Source organism: Oncorhynchus kisutch, unplaced genomic scaffold (assembly GCF_002021735.2).
Source record: "Oncorhynchus kisutch isolate 150728-3 unplaced genomic scaffold, Okis_V2 Okis02a-Okis13b_hom, whole genome shotgun sequence".
Classification (NCBI taxonomy): domain Eukaryota; kingdom Metazoa; phylum Chordata; class Actinopteri; order Salmoniformes; family Salmonidae; genus Oncorhynchus; species Oncorhynchus kisutch.
The window spans coordinates 4,806,244-4,829,926 of NW_022261979.1; the positions used below are offsets into that span (position 1 = coordinate 4,806,244).

Below are 23,683 nucleotides of genomic sequence, written 5' to 3' on the forward strand. Positions count from 1 at the left end.
TCCTCCACGCTGTAGAAGGTCTGTTAACACTAGCCTCCATCTCCCATGTCTTCACTCTCACACTGCTACAGTTTACATACAAACACACAGCCCAACGGTACAAACCACACCGTCAAAGAGCTCTGTTCAGTTGTTGACTAAATCATCGACCTGACGGCTGACTACTGCAGACGTAAATGTGTATTGTAGTTTAATGGTGTAGATGGCAGACAGCAGAGTAAACAGCTTTATCTCCTCAGACATCATCTACTGTCGTCATGGTAGTAGCTAATGAAATAACACTCACCCAAACACCCAGCACTGTGTCCCAACACGCTTACACTGTGTGTCTGTGAGGTAGGCATAGTACTGCCTGAAAAACACAGGGAGAAAACACCACCACAGGTCAGGACAAACACAGGATGTGAAGGCAGACATGTGAACCAGTTTACCACAGACAGAGAGCTGTCCTCTCATAGCCATTAACTCTAGACATGTTGGACAAACACTGACGGTATGACTGAGGAGTTTTCTGAAGACTGGTGCAGAAGGGGTGCAAATTGGGAGAGAAGGGGGGGCAGAGGACAGAGGAGAGAGGGGGGGATGACAGAGGAGAGGGGGGGGGGGGGACAGAGGAGAGAGGAACAGAGGAGAGATCAGCCCAGGTGAGGGGTGAGGTCCTACCTCACGGTGGGAGCTGTGATGATGCCGATGAAGAGGATCCGACACCAGCTGAGGGCGTGGCACGCCGGGAACACAAATATGTGCTTCAGGAAGAATGTGTTCAACTCTGTCAGCTATGGAGAAACAGAGAGAGTTATCACAGACACCATCACAAAGTCACCCCCTACACAGGGCACTACAGAGCTCTACACAGGGCTCTAATCACACTGAATACAGCCACTAATTATTAGATTTTTTTGTAATTTAACTAGGGAAGTCAGTTAAGAACAAAATCATATTTACAATGACGGCCTAGGAACAGTGGGTTAACTGCCTTGTTCAGGGGCAGAACGACAGATTTTTTACTTGTCAGCTCGGGGATTCGATCTAGCAACCTTTTGGTTACTGGCCCAATGCTCTAACAACCAGGCTACCTGCCACCCCAACTAACTCCTCTCTCTCTCTCTACCTCCCTAATGAGGAAGTAGAATACATAGCCTAGCTATGCAATACAATGAACCTGAACCATGTCAACATTTGGACCCACTCACAGTTTGACCCTGCGCTCCTCATCATCCACAGTACAGCATAATGAAGAGACTGGAACCAGACTGTCTCAACACACTGTCATTTGGCCCTGAGCCTGTGTGTGTGTGTGTGTGTGTCTCAGTGTAGAGATAGGCTCAGGGCCAAATAAGACTGTCTAGGGGCCCTCTGGAGAGAATGCAGCTAAACTGTAGCTACTTCTGAGGACTCTCTCTCTCTCTACCTTCGCTCTCCCCTCCTCCCTACTCACCCATCCCTCCACAATCTCCCCCCACCCCTCGTAAAGCTACTCTCAAAGAGTGGGTAATTACTATTTCAAGCCCCCAGAGTGTTGGGAACGGGAGGGAGGGAGAGGAGAGACTAGTCCATTTCAAGAGAAGCTGCTCAGCTTTTCATCGCCATGGCATCCAGTATTGAGGAATAAGGGGGGGGGGGGGGGGGCTGGGACCTGGATTTTATTCATTGGCAACAAATGGTAGACAACGGACTAAGACTGGGAGGGACTACTAGAACTTCTCCAACAAGAAATGCTCGTTTTCATTTTCCATTGCAAAAATGGTTTTGCCACAGTGCTCCCTAATGAATATGACCCTGGGTTAATGATGGAAAGCACTGGAACTTATTGAAGGGCAACATCTTTGCATCCACCCCACGGTGTGGTGGGGCGCTGTCCCCCATCCAGAAACTGTCCACCCAGTTACATGTCAGTTTCTCACTCTTTAAGAAATTTGTTTTCAATAAGAACACACCAGGCAGAATCCCCGTTATACAGTACCATCTATACAGAACCATCTATACAATATCATCTATACAGTACCAGTGTTGTACCATCTATACAGTACCATCTATACAGTACAGTATCATCTATACAGTACCATCTATACAGTACCAGTGTTGTACCATCTATACAGTATCATCTATACAGTATCCTCTATACAGTACCAGTACAGTACCATCTATACAGTACAGTATCATCTATACAGTATCATCTATAGAGTAACAGTACCATCTATACAGTACCACCTATACAGTACCAGTGTTGGACCATCTATACAGTACCATCTATACAGTACCCTCTATACAGTATCCTCTATACAGTATCCTCTATACAGTATCAGTGTTGTACCATCTATACAGTATCATCTATACAGTATCATCAATAGAGTAACAGTACAGTACCACCTATACAGTACCAGTACCATCTATACAGTACCAGTACCATCTATACAGTACCAGTGTTGTACCACCTACACAGTACCACCTATACAGTACCACTGTTGTACCATCTATACAGTACCAGTACTGTACCACCTATACAGTACCCTCTATACAGTACCAGTACTGTACCATCTATACAGTACCAGTACTGTACCACCTATACAGTACCCTCTATACAGTACCCTCTACACAGTACCAGTACAGTACCACCTATACAGTACCAGTGTTGTACCACCTATACAGTACCCTCTATACAGTACCCTCTATACAGTACCCTCTATACAGTACCCTCTATACAGTACCCTCTATACTGTACCACCTATACTGTACCACCTATACTGTACCACCTATACAGTACCACCTATACAGTACCAGTGTTGTACCATCTATACAGTACCAGTACTGTACCACCTATACAGTATCATCTATACAGTATCCTCTATACAGTACCAGTACAGTACCATCTATACAGTACAGTATCATCTATACAGTATCATCTATAGAGTAACAGTACCATCTATACAGTACCACCTATACAGTACCAGTGTTGGACCATCTATACAGTACCATCTATACAGTACCCTCTATACAGTACCCTCTATACAGTACCCTCTATACAGTACCAGTACCATCTATACAGTACCATCTATACAGTACCACCTATACAGTACCACCTATACAGTACCACCTATACAGTACCACCTATACAGTACCACCTATACAGTACAGTATCATCTATAGAGTAACAGTGTTGTACCATCTATACAGTACCATCTATACAGTATCATCTATACAGTATCCTCTATACAGTATCCTCTATACAGTATCCTCTATACAGTATCAGTGTTGTACCATCTATACAGTATCATCTATACAGTATCATCAATAGAGTAACAGTACAGTACCACCTATACAGTACCAGTACCATCTATACAGTACCAGTACCATCTATACAGTACCAGTGTTGTACCACCTACACAGTACCACCTACACAGTACCACCTATACAGTACCAGTATCATCTATAGAGTAACAGTACCACCTATACAGTACCACCTATACAGTACCAGTGTTGTACCATCTATACAGTACCAGTATTGTACCATCTATACAGTACCAGTATTGTACCATCTATACAGTACCAGTATTGTACCATCTATACAGTATCCTATATACAGTACCAGTGTTGTACCATCTATACAGTACCACCTATACAGTACCAGTGTTGTACCACCTATACAGTACCACCTATACAGTACCACCTATACAGTACCATCTATACAGTACCACCTATACAGTACCAGTGTTGTACCATCTATACAGTACCAGTACAGTACCAGTATTGTACCATCTATACAGTACCAGTATTGTACCATCTATACAGTATAGTATCATCTATAGAGTAACAGTACCACCTATACAGTACCAGTGTTGTACCATCTATACAGTACCACCTATACAGTACCACCTATACAGTACCAGTGTTGTACCACCTATACAGTACCACCTATACAGTACCACTGTTGTACCATCTATACAGTACCAGTGTTGTACCATCTATACAGTACCAGTACAGTACAATCGATACAGTATCATCTATACAGTATCATCTATACAGTACCACTGTTGTACCATCTATACAGTACCATCTATACAGTATCATCTATAGAGTAACAGTACAGTACCACCTATACAGTACCAGTGTTGTACCATCTATACAGTACCACCTATACAGTACCATCTATGCAATACCACCTATACAGTACCAGTGTTGTACCATCTATACAGTACCAGTGTTGTACCATCTATACAGTACCAGTGTTGTACCATCTATACAGTACCAGTGTTGTACCATCTATACAGTACCAGTGTTGTACCATCTATACAGTACCATCTATACAGTACCAGTGTTGTACCATCTATACAGTATCATCTATACAGTATCCTCTATACAGTATCCTCTATACAGTATCCTCTATACAGTATCCTCTATACAGTACCAGTACAGTACCATCTATACAGTACAGTACCATCTATACAGTACCAGTATTGTACCATCTATACAGTACCACCTATACAGTACCAGTATTGTACCATCTATACTGTACCATCTATACAGTACCACCTATACAGTACCAGTGTTGTACCACCTATACAGTACCACCTATACAGTACCACCTATACAGTACCAGTGTTGTACCATCTATACTGTACCATCTATACAGTACCACCTATACAGTACCAGTGTTGTACCATCTATACAGTACCAACTATACAGTACCATCTATGCAATACCATCTATACAGTACCATCTATACAGTACCAGTACAGTACCATCTATACAGTACAGTACCATCTATACAGTACCATCTATACAGTACCATCTATACAGTACCATCTATACAGTACCAGTATTGTACCATCTATACAGTACCACCTATACAGTACCAGTATTGTACCATCTATACAGTACCAGTGTTGTACCACCTATACAGTACCACCTATACAGTACCACCTATACAGTACCAGTGTTGTACCATCTATACTGTACCATCTATACAGTACCACCTATACAGTACCAGTGTTGTACCATCTATACAGTACCAACTATACAGTACCATCTATGCAATACCACCTATACAGTACCAGTGTTGTACCATCTATACAGTACCAGTGTTGTACCATCTATACAGTACCACCTATACAGTACCAGTGTTGTACCATCTATACAGTACCACCTATACAGTACCAGTGTTGTACCACCTATACAGTACCACCTATACAGTACCAACCTATACAGTACCACTGTTGTACCATCTATACAGTACCAGTGTTGTACCATCTATACAGTACCAGTACAGTACAATCGATACAGGTATCATCTATACAGTATCATCTATACAGTACCACTGTTGTACCATCTATACAGTATCAGTGTTGTACCATCTATACAGTACCATCTATTACAGTATCATCTATAGAGTAACAGTACAGTACCACCTATACAGTACCAGTGTTGTACCATCTATACAGTACCAACTATACAGTACCATCTATGCAATACCACCTATACAGTACCAGTGTGTACCATCTATACAGTACCAGTGTTGTACCATCTATACAGTACCAGTGTTGTACCATCTATACAGTACCAGTGTTGTACCATCTATAACAGTACCAGTGTTGTACCATCTATACAGTACCAGTGTTGTACCATCTATACAGTACCAGTTTTGTACCATCTATACAGTACCAGTGTTGTACCATCTATACAGTACCATCTATACAGTACCAGTGTTGTACCATCTATACAGTATCATCTATACAGTATCCTCTATACAGTACCAGTACAGTACCATCTATACAGTACCATCTATACAGTACCATCTATACAGCACCATCTATACAGCACCATCTATACAGTACCATCTATACAGTACCAGTACAGTACCATCTATACAGTACAGTACCATCTATACAGTACCATCTATACAGTACCATCTATACAGTACCAGTATTGTACCATCTATACAGTAACCACCTATACAGTACCAGTATTGTACCATCTATACTGTACCATCTATACAGTACCAACTATACAGTACCATCTATGCAATACCACCTATACAGTACCAGTGTTGTACCATCTATACAGTACCAGTACTGTACCAGTGTTGTACCATCTATACAGTACCAGTGTTGTACCATCTATACAGTACCAGTGTTGTACCATCTATACAGTACCAGTGTTGTACCATCTATACAGTACCATCTATACAGTACCAGTGTTGTACCATCTATACAGTATAATCTATACAGTACCAGTACAGTATCATCTATAGAGTAACAGTACCATCTATACAGTACCAGTGTTGTACCATCTATACAGTACCACCTATACAGTACCAGTGTTCTACCATCTATACAGTACCAGTGTTGTACCATCTATACAGTACCAGTGTTGTACCATCTATACAGTACCAGTACTGTACCATCTATACAGTACCAGTACTGTACCATCTATACAGTACCAGTACTGTACCATCTATACAGTACCAGTACTGTACCATCTATACAGTACCAGTACTGTACCATCTATACAGTACCAGTACTGTACCATCTATACAGTACCAGTACTGTACCATCTATACAGTACCAGTACTGTACCATCTATACAGTACCAGTACTGTACCATCTATACAGTACCAGTACTGTACCATCTATACAGTACCAGTACTGTACCATCTATACAGTACCAGTACTGTACCATCTATACAGTACCAGTACTGTACCATCTATACAGTACCAGTACTGTACCATCTATACAGTACCAGTACTGTACCATCTATACAGTACCAGTACTGTACCATCTATACAGTACCAGTACTGTACCATCTATACAGTACCAGTACTGTACCAGTGTTGTACCATCTATACAGTCCCAGAACCGTACCACCTATACAGTACCCGTTCCGTTCCATCTATCCAGTACCCGTTCCGTTCCATCTATACAGTACCATCTATACAGTACCATCTATACAGTACCCGTACCATCTATACAGTACCCGTACCATCTATACAGTACCCGTACCATCTATACAGTACCCGTACCATCTATACAGTACCCGTACCATCTATACAGAACCCGTACCATCTATACAGTACCCGTACCATCTATACAGTACCCGTACCATCTATACAGTACCCGTACCATCTATACAGTACCCGTACCATCTATACAGTACCAGTACCATCTATACAGTACCATCTATACAGTACCATCTATACAGTACCAGTACCATCTATACAGTACCAGTACCATCTATACAGTAGCCGTACCATCTATACAGTACCAGTACCATCTATACAGTACCATCTATACAGTACCAGTACCATCTATACAGTACCAGTACCATCTATACAGTACCCGTACCATCTATACAGTACCCGTACCATCTATACAGTACCATCTATACAGTACCAGTACCATCTATACAGTACCAGTACCATCTATACAGTACCCGTACCATCTATACAGTACCATCTATACAGTACCATCTATACAGTACCATCTATACAGTACCATCTATACAGTACCATCTATACAGTACCATCTATACAGTACCATCTATACAGTACCCGTACCATCTATACAGTACCATCTATACAGTACCATCTATACAGTACCATCTATACAGTACCATCTATACAGTACCATCTATACAGTACCATCTATACAGTACCATCTATACAGTACCCGTACCATCTATACAGTACCATCTATACAGTACCATCTATACAGTACCATCTATACAGTACCATCTATACAGTACCATCTATACAGTACCATCTATACAGTACCATCTATACAGTACCAGTACCATCTATACAGTACCAGTACCATCTATACAGTACCAGTACCATCTATACAGTACCCGTACCATCTATACAGTACCAGTACCATCTATACAGTACCATCTATACAGTACCAGTACCATCTATACAGTACCAGTACCATCTATACAGTACCCGTACCATCTATACAGTACCAGTACCATCTATACAGTACCAGTACCATCTATACAGTACCCGTACCATCTATACAGTACCATCTATACAGTACCATCTATACAGTACCATCTATACAGTACCCGTACCATCTATACAGTACCATCTATACAGTACCATCTATACAGTACCATCTATACAGTACCAGTACCATCTATACAGTACCATCTATACAGTACCATCTATACAGTACCATCTATACAGTACCATCTATACAGTACCATCTATACAGTACCATCTATACAGTACCATCTATACAGTACCATCCATACAGTACCATCTATACAGTACCATCTATACAGTACCATCTATACAGTACCATCTATACAGTACCATCTATACAGTACCATCTATACAGTACCATCTATACAGTACCATCTATACAGTACCAGTACCATCTATACAGTACCAGTACCATCTATACAGTACCAGTACCATCTATACAGTACCATCTATACAGTACCATCTATACAGTACCAGTACCATCTATACAGTACCAGTACCATCTATACAGTACCAGTACCATCTATACAGTACCATCTATACAGTACCAGTACCATCTATACAGTACCAGTACCATCTATACAGTACCAGTACCATCTATACAGTACCAGTACCATCTATACAGTACCAGTACCATCTATACAGTACCAGTACCATCTATACAGTACCAGTACCATCTATACAGTACCAGTACCATCTATACAGTACCATCTATACAGTACCATCTATACAGTACCATCTATACAGTACCATCTATACAGTACCATCTATACAGTACCATCTATACAGTACCAGTACCATCTATACAGTACCAGTACCATCTATACAGTACCAGTACCATCTATACAGTACCAGTACCATCTATACAGTACCATCTATACAGTACCATCTATACAGTACCATCTATACAGTACCATCTATACAGTACCATCTATACAGTACCATCTATACAGTACCAGTACCATCTATACAGTACCAGTACCATCTATACAGTACCATCTATACAGTACCATCTATACAGTACCATCTATACAGTACCATCTATACAGTACCAGTACCATCTATACAGTACCAGTACCATCTATACAGTACCAGTACCATCTATACAGTACCAGTACCATCTATACAGTACCATCTATACAGTACCATCTATACAGTACCATCTATACAGTACCATCTATACAGTACCATCTATACAGTACCAGTACCATCTATACAGTACCAGTACCATCTATACAGTACCATCTATACAGTACCATCTATACAGTACCATCTATACAGTACCATCTATACAGTACCAGTACCATCTATACAGTACCATCTATACAGTACCAGTACCATCTATACAGTACCAGTACCATCTATACAGTACCAGTACCATCTATACAGTACCAGTACCATCTATACAGTACCAGTACCATCTATACAGTACCAGTACCATCTATACAGTACCAGTACCATCTATACAGTACCAGTACCATCTATACAGTACCAGTACCATCTATACAGTACCATTACCATCTATACAGTACCATCTATACAGTACCATCTATACAGTACCAGTACCATCTATACAGTACCATCTATACAGTACCATCTATACAGTACCATCTATACAGTACCAGTACCATCTATACAGTACCATCTATACAGTACCATCTATACAGTACCATCTATACAGTACCAGTACCATCTATACAGTACCATCTATACAGTACCAGTACCATCTATACAGTACCAGTACCATCTATACAGTACAAGTACCATCTATACAGTACCAGTACCATCTATACAGTACCAGTACCATCTATACAGTACCAGTACCATCTATACAGTACCAGTACCATCTATACAGTACCAGTACCATCTATACAGTACCAGTACCATCTATACAGTACCATCTATACAGTACCAGTACCATCTATACAGTACCAGTACCATCTATACAGTACCAGTACCATCTATACAGTACCATCTATACAGTACCATCTATACAGTACCATCTATACAGTACCATCTATACAGTACCATCTATACAGTACCATCTATACAGTACCAGTACCATCTATACAGTACCATCTATACAGTACCATCTATACAGTACCATCTATACAGTACCATCTATACAGTACCAGTACCATCTATACAGTACCATCTATACAGTACCATCTATACAGTACCATCTATACAGTACCATCTATACAGTACCAGTACCATCTATACAGTACCAGTACCATCTATACAGTACCATCTATACAGTACCATCTATACAGTACCATCTATACAGTACCAGTACCATCTATACAGTACCATCTATACAGTACCAGTACCATCTATACAGTACAAGTACCATCTATACAGTACCAGTACCATCTATACAGTACCAGTACCATCTATACAGTACCAGTACCATCTATACAGTACCATCTATACAGTACCATCTATACAGTACCAGTACCATCTATACAGTACCAGTACCATCTATACAGTACCAGTACCATCTATACAGTACCATCTATACAGTACCATCTATACAGTACCATCTATACAGTACCAGTACCATCTATACAGTACCAGTACCATCTATACAGTACCAGTACCATCTATACAGTACCAGTACCATCTATACAGTACCATCTATACAGTACCATCTATACAGTACCAGTACCATCTATACAGTACCAGTACCATCTATACAGTACCAGTACCATCTATACAGTACCAGTACCATCTATACAGTACCATCTATACAGTACCCGTACCATCTATACAGTACCCGTACCATCTATACAGTACCAGTACCATCTATACAGTACCAGTACCATCTATACAGTACCATCTATACAGTACCATCTATACAGTACCATCTATACAGTACCAGTACCATCTATACAGTACCAGTACCATCTATACAGTACCATCTATACAGTACCATCTATACAGTACCATCTATACAGTACCATCTATACAGTACCATCTATACAGTACCATCTATACAGTACCAGTACCATCTATACAGTACCAGTACCATCTATACAGTACCAGTACCATCTATACAGTACCAGTACCATCTATACAGTACCATCTATACAGTACCATCTATACAGTACCATCTATACAGTACCATCTATACAGTACCATCTATACAGTACCATCTATACAGTACCATCTATACAGTACCATCTATACAGTACCATCTATACAGTACCAGTACCATCTATACAGTACCATCTATACAGTACCATCTATACAGTACCATCTATACAGTACCATCTATACAGTACCATCTATACAGTACCATCTATACAGTACCAGTACCATCTATACAGTACCATCTATACAGTACCATCTATACAGTACCAGTACCATCTATACAGTACCAGTACCATCTATACAGTACCATCTATACAGTACCAGTACCATCTATACAGTACCATCTATACAGTACCATCTATACAGTACCAGTACCATCTATACAGTACCAGTACCATCTATACAGTACCAGTACCATCTATACAGTACCAGTACCATCTATACAGTACCAGTACCATCTATACAGTACCAGTACCATCTATACAGTACCATCTATACAGTACCAGTACCATCTATACAGTACCAGTACCATCTATACAGTACCAGTACCATCTATACAGTACCATCTATACAGTACCATCTATACAGTACCATCTATACAGTACCATCTATACAGTACCATCTATACAGTACCATCTATACAGTACCATCTATACAGTACCAGTACCATCTATACAGTACCATCTATACAGTACCATCTATACAGTACCATCTATACAGTACCATCTATACAGTACCAGTACCATCTATACAGTACCATCTATACAGTACCATCTATACAGTACCATCTATACAGTACCATCTATACAGTACCAGTACCATCTATACAGTACCAGTACCATCTATACAGTACCATCTATACAGTACCATCTATACAGTACCATCTATACAGTACCAGTACCATCTATACAGTACCATCTATACAGTACCAGTACCATCTATACAGTACAAGTACCATCTATACAGTACCAGTACCATCTATACAGTACCAGTACCATCTATACAGTACCAGTACCATCTATACAGTACCATCTATACAGTACCATCTATACAGTACCAGTACCATCTATACAGTACCAGTACCATCTATACAGTACCAGTACCATCTATACAGTACCATCTATACAGTACCATCTATACAGTACCATCTATACAGTACCATCTATACAGTACCAGTACCATCTATACAGTACCAGTACCATCTATACAGTACCAGTACCATCTATACAGTACCAGTACCATCTATACAGTACCATCTATACAGTACCATCTATACAGTACCAGTACCATCTATACAGTACCAGTACCATCTATACAGTACCAGTACCATCTATACAGTACCAGTACCATCTATACAGTACCATCTATACAGTACCCGTACCATCTATACAGTACCCGTACCATCTATACAGTACCAGTACCATCTATACAGTACCAGTACCATCTATACAGTACCATCTATACAGTACCATCTATACAGTACCATCTATACAGTACCAGTACCATCTATACAGTACCAGTACCATCTATACAGTACCATCTATACAGTACCATCTATACAGTACCATCTATACAGTACCATCTATACAGTACCATCTATACAGTACCATCTATACAGTACCATCTATACAGTACCATCTATACAGTACCAGTACCATCTATACAGTACCAGTACCATCTATACAGTACCAGTACCATCTATACAGTACCATCTATACAGTACCATCTATACAGTACCATCTATACAGTACCATCTATACAGTACCATCTATACAGTACCATCTATACAGTACCATCTATACAGTACCATCTATACAGTACCATCTATACAGTACCATCTATACAGTACCATCTATACAGTACCAGTACCATCTATACAGTACCATCTATACAGACATTATATCAGTACATCTATACAGTACATCTATACTATACAGTACCATACTATACAGTACATCTATGTACCATCGTATACCAGTACCATCTATTACAGTACCATCTATACAGTACATCTATACAGTACCAGTACCATCTATACAGTACCAGTACCATCTATACAGTACCAGTACCATCTATACAGTACCAGTCAGCTGTTTGGACACATTTACTCATTCCAGGGGTTTTCTTTATTTTTACTATTTTCTGCATTGTAGAATAATAGTGAAGACTTCAAAAACTATAAATAACACCTACGGAATCATGCCAAGTAAGTATTTTATATTTGAAATTCTTCAAGGTAGCCACTTTTTGCCTTGACAGATTTGCATTCTACAATTTAGAAAATAGTTTTAAAAAGAAACCTTGGAATGAGTAAGTGTCCCCAAACTTTTGACTGGGAGTGTATATGGGGATTCTACCTGGCGTGTTCTTATTGAAATATCATTACTTAAAGAGTGAGAAACTACCCGGATGACATGTGACTGGGTGGACAGTATCTGGACGGGGGACAGCGCCCCACCACACCGTGGGGTGGATGGATAGATGGTGAAGCACTGAATAAACTCCAGTGCTTTCCATCATTAACCCAGGGTCATATTCATTAGGGAACACCGTAGAATACCTAGTGCTAGCCGCTAACCCCTGTCAGGCCAGAACTCTGCATATACCTAGTGCTAGCCGCTAACCCCTGTCAGGCCAGAACTCTGCATATACCTAGTGCTGTCAGCTAACCCCTGTCAGGCCAGAACTCCCTATATACCTAGTGCTGTCAGGCCAGAACTCCCCGTATACCTAGTGCTGTCAGGCCAGAACTCCCCGTATACCTAGTGCTGTCAGGCCAGAACTCCCCGTATACCTAGTGCTGTCAGGCCAGAACTCCCCGTATACCTAGTGCTGTCAGGGCCAGAACTCCCCGTATACCTAGTGCTGTCAGGCCAGAACTCCCCGTATACCTAGTGCTGTCAGGCCAGAACTCCCCGTATACCTAGTGCTGTCAGGCCAGAACTCCCCGTATACCTAGTGCTGTCAGGCCAGAACTCCCCATATACCTAGTGCTGGTCAGGCCAGAACTCCCCATATACCTAGTGCTGTCAGGCCAGAACTCCCCATATACCTAGTGCTGTCAGGCCAGAACTCCCCATATACCTAGTGCTGTCAGATAGACTTTGACCAGGGCCCTAAAGTAGTGCACTATAGGGTGTTATTGGACATGGGTGCATTAGAAATAGAATGAAATTTTGTACATTTGAAACCAGGAACATACCTGCCAGATGATCATGAAGAGGTAGACCCCGGTGACGCGCTGCAGGGAAGACTTGGGGTCAAACCAGCGGACGTAGGTCCAGCTAGCCGGGGTGAACTGGAGCGCAGCACGTTTGATCTTCCCCGTCGTGGTGTGGATGTCCCTGGACAGGTAGAGACACACACGGCAGAAGAGTTAAGGCTTGTGAATAAACATACAATAAGACCAGTAACACACAGCTAACTAGGATGAAAACAATGCCATTACATAAATCATTCAAGGCCACCTCGTTACCGGGCAACGGGCCTGATAATACTAAACGAAAGCTAAACTGTAAGTGCCTCTGGATCAGAAAGTCTGATAAATGACTAAAAAAGGTCCATGTAAAAATGTAGGAAGTCCATTTCCATACGGTTTTGTTTCTGAGACGTGAACAAATGTCACTCAATTCCCTAGAGAAAGTAAGTAGCCTTGTCTGAGCCAGAAGCAGATCTCCTGTTTAGGTAGCGCGAGGCAGCTTGACCAACAAGTACACCCCCTGGACAGGACGCTATTGCAGAGCCCCATGGGGCCTGGTCAAAAGAACTGCTCTTTACAGGGAAAAGGGTGCCAATTGTGACACAGCCAGTAAAGCGAGGGAGGGAGGGGACCTACATGCTGGAGGCCCAGTGGTAGGGCTAGGAGGATCTACACTACATAGGCAAAAGTATATGGACACCCCATCATATTAGCAGGTTTGGCATTTTCAGCTACACCAGTTTGCTGACCTGTATATAAAATCTAGCATACAGCCATGCAATCTCCATAGACACACATTGGCAGTAGAATAGCCCGTACTGAAGAGCTCAGTGACTATCAACGTGGCACCGTCATAAAATGCCACCTTTCCAACAAGTCAGTTCGTCACATTTTTGCCCTGCTAGAGCTGCCCCGGTCAACTGTAAGTGCTGTTATTGTGAAGTGGAAACATCTAGGAGCAACAACAGCTCAGCCGTGAAGTGGTAGGCCACACTAGCTCACAGAACAGGACCGTCAAGTGCTGAAACGCATAAGAATCGCCTGTCCTCGGTTGCAACACTGACAACGAGTTCCAAACAACTGCCTCTGGAAGCAACGTCAGCACAAGAACTGTTCGTCGCGAGCTTCATGAAATGGGTTTCCATGGCCCAGCTGCTGCACACAAACCTAAGATCACCACGCCCAATGCCAAGCTTCAGCTAGAGTGGTGTAAGGCTCTCCACCATCGGACTCTGGAGAAGTGGAAACGTGTTCTCTGGAGTGATGAATCACGCTTCACCATCTGGCAGCAAGACGGAAGAATCTGGGTTTGACAGAATAATGGTCTGGGTCTGTTTTTCATGGTTCGGGCTAGGCCTCTTAGTTCCAGTGAAGGGAAATCTTAAAGCTACAGCATACAATAACATGCTAGATGACTCTGTGCTACTAACTTTGTGGAAAACGTTTGGGAAAGGCCCTTTCCTGTTTCAGCAACGGCCCCCGACCCCACTAATGCTCATGGCTGAATGGAAGCAAGTCCCCACGGCAATGTTCCAACATCTAGTGGAAAGCCTTCCCAGAATTGTGGAGGCTGTTATTTGCAGAAAAGGGGGAGGGGGGGGGGGATTTTGGAATGAGATGTTTGATGAGCAGGTGTCCATATACTTTGTGTACCTGATGGAGGCCCAGTGGTAGGGTCAGGAGGACCTACTTGATGGATGCCCAGTGGTAGGGTTATGGGGTACCTACTTGGAGGCCCAGTGGTAGGGTTATGGGGTACCTACTTGATGGAGGCCCAGTGGTAGGGTTATGGGGTACCTACTTGATGGAGGCCCAGTGGTAGGGTTATGGGTACCTGCTTGATGGAGGCCCAGTGGTAGGGTTATGGGTACCTGCTTGATGGAGGCCCAGTGATAGGGTTATGGGTACCTGCTTGATGGAGGCCCAGTGATAGGGTTATGGGTACCTGCTTGATGGAGGCCCAGTGATAGGGTTATGGGTACCTACTTGATGGAGGTCCAGTGGTAGGGTTATGGGTACATACTTGATGGAGGCCAGTGATAGGGTTATGGGTACCTGCTTGATGGAGGCCCAGTGGCAGGGTTATGGTTACCTACTTGATGGAGGCCCAGTGATAGGGTTATGGGTACCTACTTGATGGAGACCCAGTGATAGGGTTATGGGGTAGCTACTTGATGGAGGCCCAGTGGTAGGGTTATGGGGTACCTACTTGATGAAAGCCCAGTGGTAGGGTTATGGGGTACCTACTTGATGGAGGCCCAGTGGTAGGGTTATGGGTACCTACTTGATGGAGGCCCAGTGATAGGGTTATGGGTACCTGCTTGATGGAGGCCCAGTGATAGGGTTATGGGTACCTGCTTGATGGAGGCCCAGTGATAGGGTTATGGGTACCTACTTGATGGAGGCCCAGTGGTAGGGTTATGGGTACATACTTGATGGAGGTCAGTGATAGAGTTATGGGTACCTGCTTGATGGAGGCCCAGTGGCAGGGTTATGGTTACCTACTTGATGGAGGCCCAGTGATAGGGTTATGGGTACCTACTTGATGGAGACCCAGTGATAGGGTTATGGGGTACCTACTTGATGGAGGCCCAGTGGTAGGGTTATGGGGTACCTACTTGATGAAAGCCCAGTGGTAGGGTTATGGGGTACCTACTTGATGGAGGCCCAGTGGTAGGGTTATGGGTACCTGCTTGATGGAGGCCCAGTGATAGGGTTATGGGTACCTGCTTGATGGAGGCCCAGTGGTAGGGTTATGGGTACATACTTGATGGAGGCCCAGTGATAGGGTTTGGGTACCTGCTTGATGGAGGCCCAGTGATAGGGTTATGGGTACCTGCTTGATGGAGGCCCAGTGATAGGGTTATGGGTACCTGCTTGATGGAGGCCCAGTGGTAGGGTTATGGGTACCTGCTTGATGGAGGCCCAGTGGTAGGGTTATGGGTACCTGCTTGATGGAGGCCCAGTGATAGGGTTATGGGTACCTACTTGATGGAGGCCCAGTGGTAGGGTTATGGGTACATACTTGATGGAGGCCCAGTGATAGGGTTATGGGTACCTACTTGATGGAGGCCCAGTGGTAGGTCCTCATCTCCAGGAAGCGACAGACAGTCATACCCATCCAGATGCCTCCTCCATTACACAACAGGATGTCCAGGATCAGCTGGTCCCACCAGCACTCAGCAAAGTTAGGCAGCAGGTGCATGAAGAACAGCTGAGGAGGAGAGGATGAGGAAAATAGGGAGAGGAAGAGTAATCATTTATACCTCTCATAAACTCCTTCTCTGACACTCTCCTAACCAAATGTTCTGACATTTGGTGTTTGTGTGTGTTCAGGTTTGGGGTGTGTACCTCAGTGAGCTCCCAGGTGATGCTGATGGTCCAACAGAGGCCATAGCTGCGGATGAGCAGGGCCTTCATGCCCCAGCCCCAGAAGTGACTGAAGGCAAATATGTCAAAGTGGCTCAGGATTCGCTCCCAGGTGATCACGTGACAGTTCACTGCATACTCCTACAAGCAGAGCACAGCAGCCAGAGACGACATGAACACTAGCCAATCAGAACAAGAGCATGAGGAAGTGAGTGTTGGTGCTAGAAGAGGACTGTATCCTGTTTCTCCCACCCAAGTTTGGACGTGCACACTTCCCATCATGGATTAAAAGCATTGGATTGGTGTAAGAATTGGCTGGAGGGAGTTTCACAATTGTTAAAAGGCATGCCGGGAAGTGTGCACCTCAGGTGGAGAATCAGGAAGTAGCCGAGGTCAATGTGCTAACCAAGAGACTGATAGCTAAGAGATCGGAAACTGACAGTAAAGAAAGTGTGCGTCCCAAATGGCACTCTATTCCCCTATTTTCGTGCACTACTTTTGACCACGGCTCTAGTGAAAAGTAGTGCACTCCATAGGGAACAGGGTGAGTTGGGATGCAACCACAGAGACTGATAGGAGAGCAAGGCTGCTGCTTACTCACCATGATGTCAGCCTCCCGGGTGGCGTAGCGCAGGTTGGGGTCCAGCCAGTACATGACGTTCTTCACCTGCTCCCAGTTTAGGAAGATGATGAACACCAGGAACAGGAAGTACAGCACACTCAGACCTGACCATAACAGGGAGATGTCAGATCACTAGGAACAGGAAGTACAGCACACTCAGACCTGACCATAACAGGGAGATGTCAGATCACCAGGAACAGGAAGTACAGCACACTCAGACTGACCATAACAGGGAGATGTCAGAACACTAGGAACAGGAAGTACAGCACACTCAGACCTGACCATAACAGGGAGATGTCAGATCACTAGGAACAGGAAGTACAGCACACTCAGACCTGACCATAACAGGGAGATGTCAGATCACTAGGAACAGGAAGTACAGCACACTCACGCCTGACCATAACAGAGCAATAACAGATTAGGCGGAATCTCATTCAATCAGGACTGAACTGGTTTCAGCAATTTAGAAAGCCCTTTTTACAGCAACAGTTGTCAGAAAGTAGGCCTAAACCCCAAAGAGCATCTGAAGCAGAAGCACCGTGGCCAGGAAACACTCCCTAGAAGGAAGGAACCTATAAAGACACCTAGAGAGATTACCAAGTCATGAATTGGGTGGATAATTCATGGTTAAACTCATTCAAAATGAACTGGAATGGTAGCTAGGCCTATACAAAAAATGGGATTGTTAGATTTGTCACTTAATGTCACTCACCGAAAACTATTCGCCATATCGCCGGATGTGGTCTGGTAAATGGTCCTAGAGAGAGAAGAGTCAAAAAATACTGAATCAACAACTTCATCCACACTTAACGTTCCAAGGCTGGTGTATAATGACATGTAGAGATGTCTGACACATACAACGTTTTATGAACAGTCACCCTCGAAGCATCGTTACCCACCACTCCACAAAAGCCATGGCAGAGTAAGGGAAACAACTACTTCAAGATCTCAGAGCGAGTGACATCACAGTTTCAAACGCTACTACCCGCGCACTAGCTAGCCATTTCAGAGGTTACACTAGCACCCTATTCCCTATGTAGTGCACTACTTTTGACCAGAGCCCAGGTCTAAAGTAGTGCACTATATAGGGGAAAGGGGTGCCATTTGATGTCAGAAGCAACTTGGGACAACCTTGTCCTTACCGTTAGGGAAGGCCAGAACACTGATGACCAGGAAGAAGGAGAGGACCAGGATGAGGCCCACCCACAAGTTGGCGTCTTCGTTTGTCTCATCCCTAACATAACAAAAAGGCAAGGATTATTAACACAAACCAAAACCAGCATTAAGACATTTCAGAGTCAGTGAGATGAAAACAGTTCTAAAACTGATGCACTGATTGGACAGGTGGGTTTGAAAGCCAAATTCTATTCCCACCTCTATCCCCACATAGCCTGCTGTACTGTGCTCTCCTTCAATCACACTTATGAAAGACCAGTGAGAGGGCTGAAATTATATTATAATTCACTCATCAGTGCTGGTTGACCTACTCCTGACACCCCCCCATTCCATTTGGTTATTGAGGATAAACCACTCTTGATGAGAGCAGCAGATAAGGGATTTGTCCCTAATGGCACCCCATTCCACATAGTGAAATACTTTTGACCATGGCGCTATATGGAATAGGATGCCATTTGGACACAGCTAAGCTGTACATCATGGGCTGCGTTCAGTACGCAAAAACGTAGTGGAAACGGTGCTGTACGAACGACCAGTTGAAAACCGTGAGAGGTTGGGTTGCGAAGTCAAAATGCACCGCTCTCCTTTAAATACGTAACTCGTTGCTTCAACCACAGCCTGCCACACCCAACAAACGGCCTAAAGGTACCTCAAAGACTGTTCAAGAACGTTCAATGCAAACGGCTCCGCAACGTAGCAAATGTTCAATCGAACTGAACGCACCCATGATGTAAGAAACGGCTAGATGAATCTTGCAGATAAAAGGAAGGGAGATCCTTCCCCACGGTATAGAAAAGATACAAACGTGGCACGTTGACACAATGGAGCTACAAATAGCAAATAATCAGCCCACTTGCTACATCGAAACCAAACAAATTAAACATTCTCCTTCATTAGAGACGAGCCAGATGGTCAGTCCCGCACCAGAGAACTTAAGCTAGCTAACTACTTCATCGAAAGACCTTAGTTACACATGTCAATTGTCTGAAATACTAGCGAACGTAATTACTTTTTTGACTGCATAAACAAACACTTAGCTGCTCTGGCAGTTGGCCCAGTCAATATCTTTAGCATATAGCTAGCTAATGTTAACTACCGGTAGTTAACTGGCTAGCCACTCTACTACTTACCTTGTAAATGCAAAATACATCAAGCTGAGCACTGTGCATGTTAACAGTGTTATTGTGTGCGGCTTATAGAAAAAGTCCAGTGTAATATCCTCCACTTGCTGCTCGTTGATCATACGGAAATGCATCCTGTAGTTCACATCATCTTTGCCTATAGTCCGCGATTCGTACCCATATCCGGACGCCATAATTGCGGGAGCGTGACCAGAGGAATCCGCTTCACCTCCTGCGGGCTCCTTTAGATTGACATTTAGACGTTCAGGGAAATTAATGATTCATGTTGTCCACTAGTAAAGACCAAAACGACCAGACGCACGTCCGTTAAATATGTGCGCAACAGCACAACATAAAGAAAAACAGAGTCAATAATGAACTGCTGCCTTCTTGCGAGTGCAAACATCACGGGTTAAATTTACTGAAACGTTTTAGGGGAAAAGAAACTCTCGATTTTTTGATTGGTTTGTAAGTCTAGGGGAGTGCCACTATGGAAAGCCGAAGGGTTCAGTTTATGAGATCAATCACGCGCTATTTTCTTAACGTTTGTAAACCACCAAGGCAAACCCACATAAATAGAAAGGATTATATTTCTATGGGTAAACCAAGGTCAGTTCCACACCGCGTGAGGTTATTTACGTTCATGTCACAGGAGGGTAAAGAGTAATATGAATATTTTCCAACCACAAGCATTGATGTCATGAGTGTCCTAACCTACATTATTCCTAACCTACATTATTCCTAACCTACATTATTCCTAACCTACATTAGTTATGTGAAAAGTGGGAGAGATCGTAGTCAAATCACTGCATTATGAAAATGCATTAGTAAAATGGATATCATTATTATTCTCTGTAAGGGCTTCACATAATGTATGAAAAACCATCAGTATGGACATTATAATAATAGAATAGAACATAATGGAATTAAACAACTTTATTCTCCTGTCCACTAAGTCTGTGAATCGCCCGGGATGTCACGATTAGATATTATCACGATAACTTTGGTGCGAACACCCAGAGCAATGATTTGAGGTGCTGACTAACTGCAAATAAACTGTAAGCTATAAAACAAAGAAAGAGAGTCACTCTCTATATATAAACTCCCAGTCATTTATTGGGTAAAACACCAACGTTTTGGTCACCCTGAAGAAGGCACAGTGAGGCAGAAACGTTGGTTTTACCCAATACATACATGTGAATGTATACATAGAATATGTGACTCTCTTTGTTTATTTTTAAACCAAACATATTGCTCACCATATGCTGTTGTCTGTGATACAATATGTTTGTACCATGTTTTGTGCTGCTACCATGTTGTGTTGCCCCCATGTTGTTGTCATGTTGTGTTGCTACCATGTTGTTGTCATGTTGTGTTGCTAACATGCTGTGTTGTCATGTGTTGCTGCCTTGTTATGTTGTTGTCTTAGGTCTCTCTTTATGTACAGTAGTGTTGTGTTGTCTCTCTTGTCTTGATGTGTGTTTTGTCCTATATATATATATATATATGGAGCCCTGCCCCGTCCCCATCAATAAGAATGAGAGAGAATAGAGTAGATGTCACGGGTCAATATTTTGATTGATGACCCTATGTGAACTCTATGTGAACCCTATGTAGTGATGACGTGTGCATGTCTTCTGGTCAGGCAAGCCTGGTTAGGTGGGGGCTATGGGGTGAGTAAGGGTCCATTTGACAGGCCGTTAATGATTGATGACCCAAGCCTGATAGACAAGCCTGGTTAGGTGGGGGCTATGGGGTGAGTAAGGGTCCCTTTGACAGGCCGTTAATGATTGATGACCCAAGCCTGATTTATGACCCTATGTAATGATTTATGACCCTATGTCATGTAGAAGGGTGCATGCCCTGGGTTGAGTAAGTGACCATGTGTCAGGTCAACCTGTTACTGTTTCTCACGGTTTGGGTTGGTTAAGGCCCCTTATAAAGCCGCTGAACAATACCTGTTTAAGACTGTACATGATAACCCCCCTGAATATTAAACAAAAATGACACCTATGCCAATTTTAGGGATGTTATGCTCGGCTTGTCATGAACCCAGTGACCAAAGCCTTGAAGAAGTTCTGTGTGAAGCTCCAGAATGTTTTAAAGGATTTTTGGGGACGAGTGAGGGCCACATGTCTTACATATTCCACCCGGAGGATTCTACGGTAAAGATATTCACAGACCGTGGACCCAAACCCCTTTATCCTGCAAAACCTGGGAGTTTTCCCCCGGCTCTGGGGATGAGAGAATGGCTAAACATCAGGCTGGCTCTTTGTAAAATTGAACAGGTCCTAAGTGTTACAAATGTGCCAGGATATGCGTTGGAAGAACAGGTCTGCGGCCGCAGTGATCTCAAGGCTCTAAGAATTGCTTCAATGGACTATAGCCCTGACAACAAAGTGACAATTTTAGCCTGTGACCTTTATGATAAGGCTAATGCTACAAAGTCTGTCAATTCTCCGGTAGCTTCCAGAGCCCGCAAACATGTAAACTTTTTTATTCCTGTGTTTAGTTTTAAATGGGTGGATTATCCAATTTTCATAACACTTATGAATAAGCTGGACATTCTCTTCCAAAATGGGGAACAGTTAAAGCGCTGGGCGAGGCTTTCCTTGAGACAGAGTCAAGACCAAAAGGCCCGACGGCGGATCTACCCCTGGAGTGAAAACTTACCATGTGTTGATGGACATAGCAAGAGAGCCTTGCCTTTTGAGGGTGAACTCGACACGGACAATGGCGGTTGGTTGCATAAGCTCCCAGGATCTGTAAGAAAGGCATCGTAAAATACCTTAAGAATGTAACGATATAAAATGTATGTACTAAATATTTTGAATGAAATAAATGGTTTTAAAATCAGAATCTCACCACGTTATGAACTCTCGCGTTTGTTCACTCTTAGCGCAGTCTGTCCCTGAGAAAAATCTTGCGGAAAAAGCCATGTGCGCGCGCATGTGCGTGAGGGAGTTTTCTGTAGTGGCTGTGTGTGTGTGTGTGTGTGTGTGTGTGTTTCAAAAACAGAAAAAGGGGGGCGGGTTGTTTGTTAAAAAAATACCCATGCATGCCTGGTGGGTCGTTTGAAACCAAGGTTTACACTAGCCTGCAAAACAGATGCCTACCCCCCCAACAA

The 23,683-nt window shown here is 43.0% G+C and overlaps 1 protein-coding gene across 3 annotated transcripts in view; it reads right to left on the reverse strand.

The window, feature by feature from the left end:
- Positions 1-23,313, reverse strand: part of LOC109876990 (phosphatidylserine synthase 1-like) — a 35,368-nt gene extending 12,055 nt beyond the window's left edge. Inside the window, exons 1-9 of one of the 3 annotated variants that reach the window (XM_031811942.1) lie at positions 23,230-23,313; positions 19,402-19,493; positions 18,972-19,016; positions 18,239-18,363; positions 17,620-17,778; positions 17,331-17,482; positions 14,272-14,413; positions 664-776; positions 287-352 (exon numbers count right to left, since the gene is read on the reverse strand). In XM_031811942.1, the coding sequence (XP_031667802.1) occupies positions 287-352; positions 664-776; positions 14,272-14,413; positions 17,331-17,482; positions 17,620-17,778; positions 18,239-18,363; positions 18,972-19,016; positions 19,402-19,493; positions 23,230-23,306 (971 nt within the window). In that variant the 5' untranslated portion in view covers positions 23,307-23,313. Of the gene's footprint in view, positions 1-286; positions 353-663; positions 777-14,271; positions 14,414-17,330; positions 17,483-17,619; positions 17,779-18,238; positions 18,364-18,971; positions 19,017-19,401; positions 19,494-20,565; positions 20,987-23,229 lie in introns of those variants that run through there. The other 2 variants (XM_031811940.1, XM_031811941.1) reach the window with 2 other exon arrangements.
- Positions 23,314-23,683: the final 370 nt, after the last annotated feature.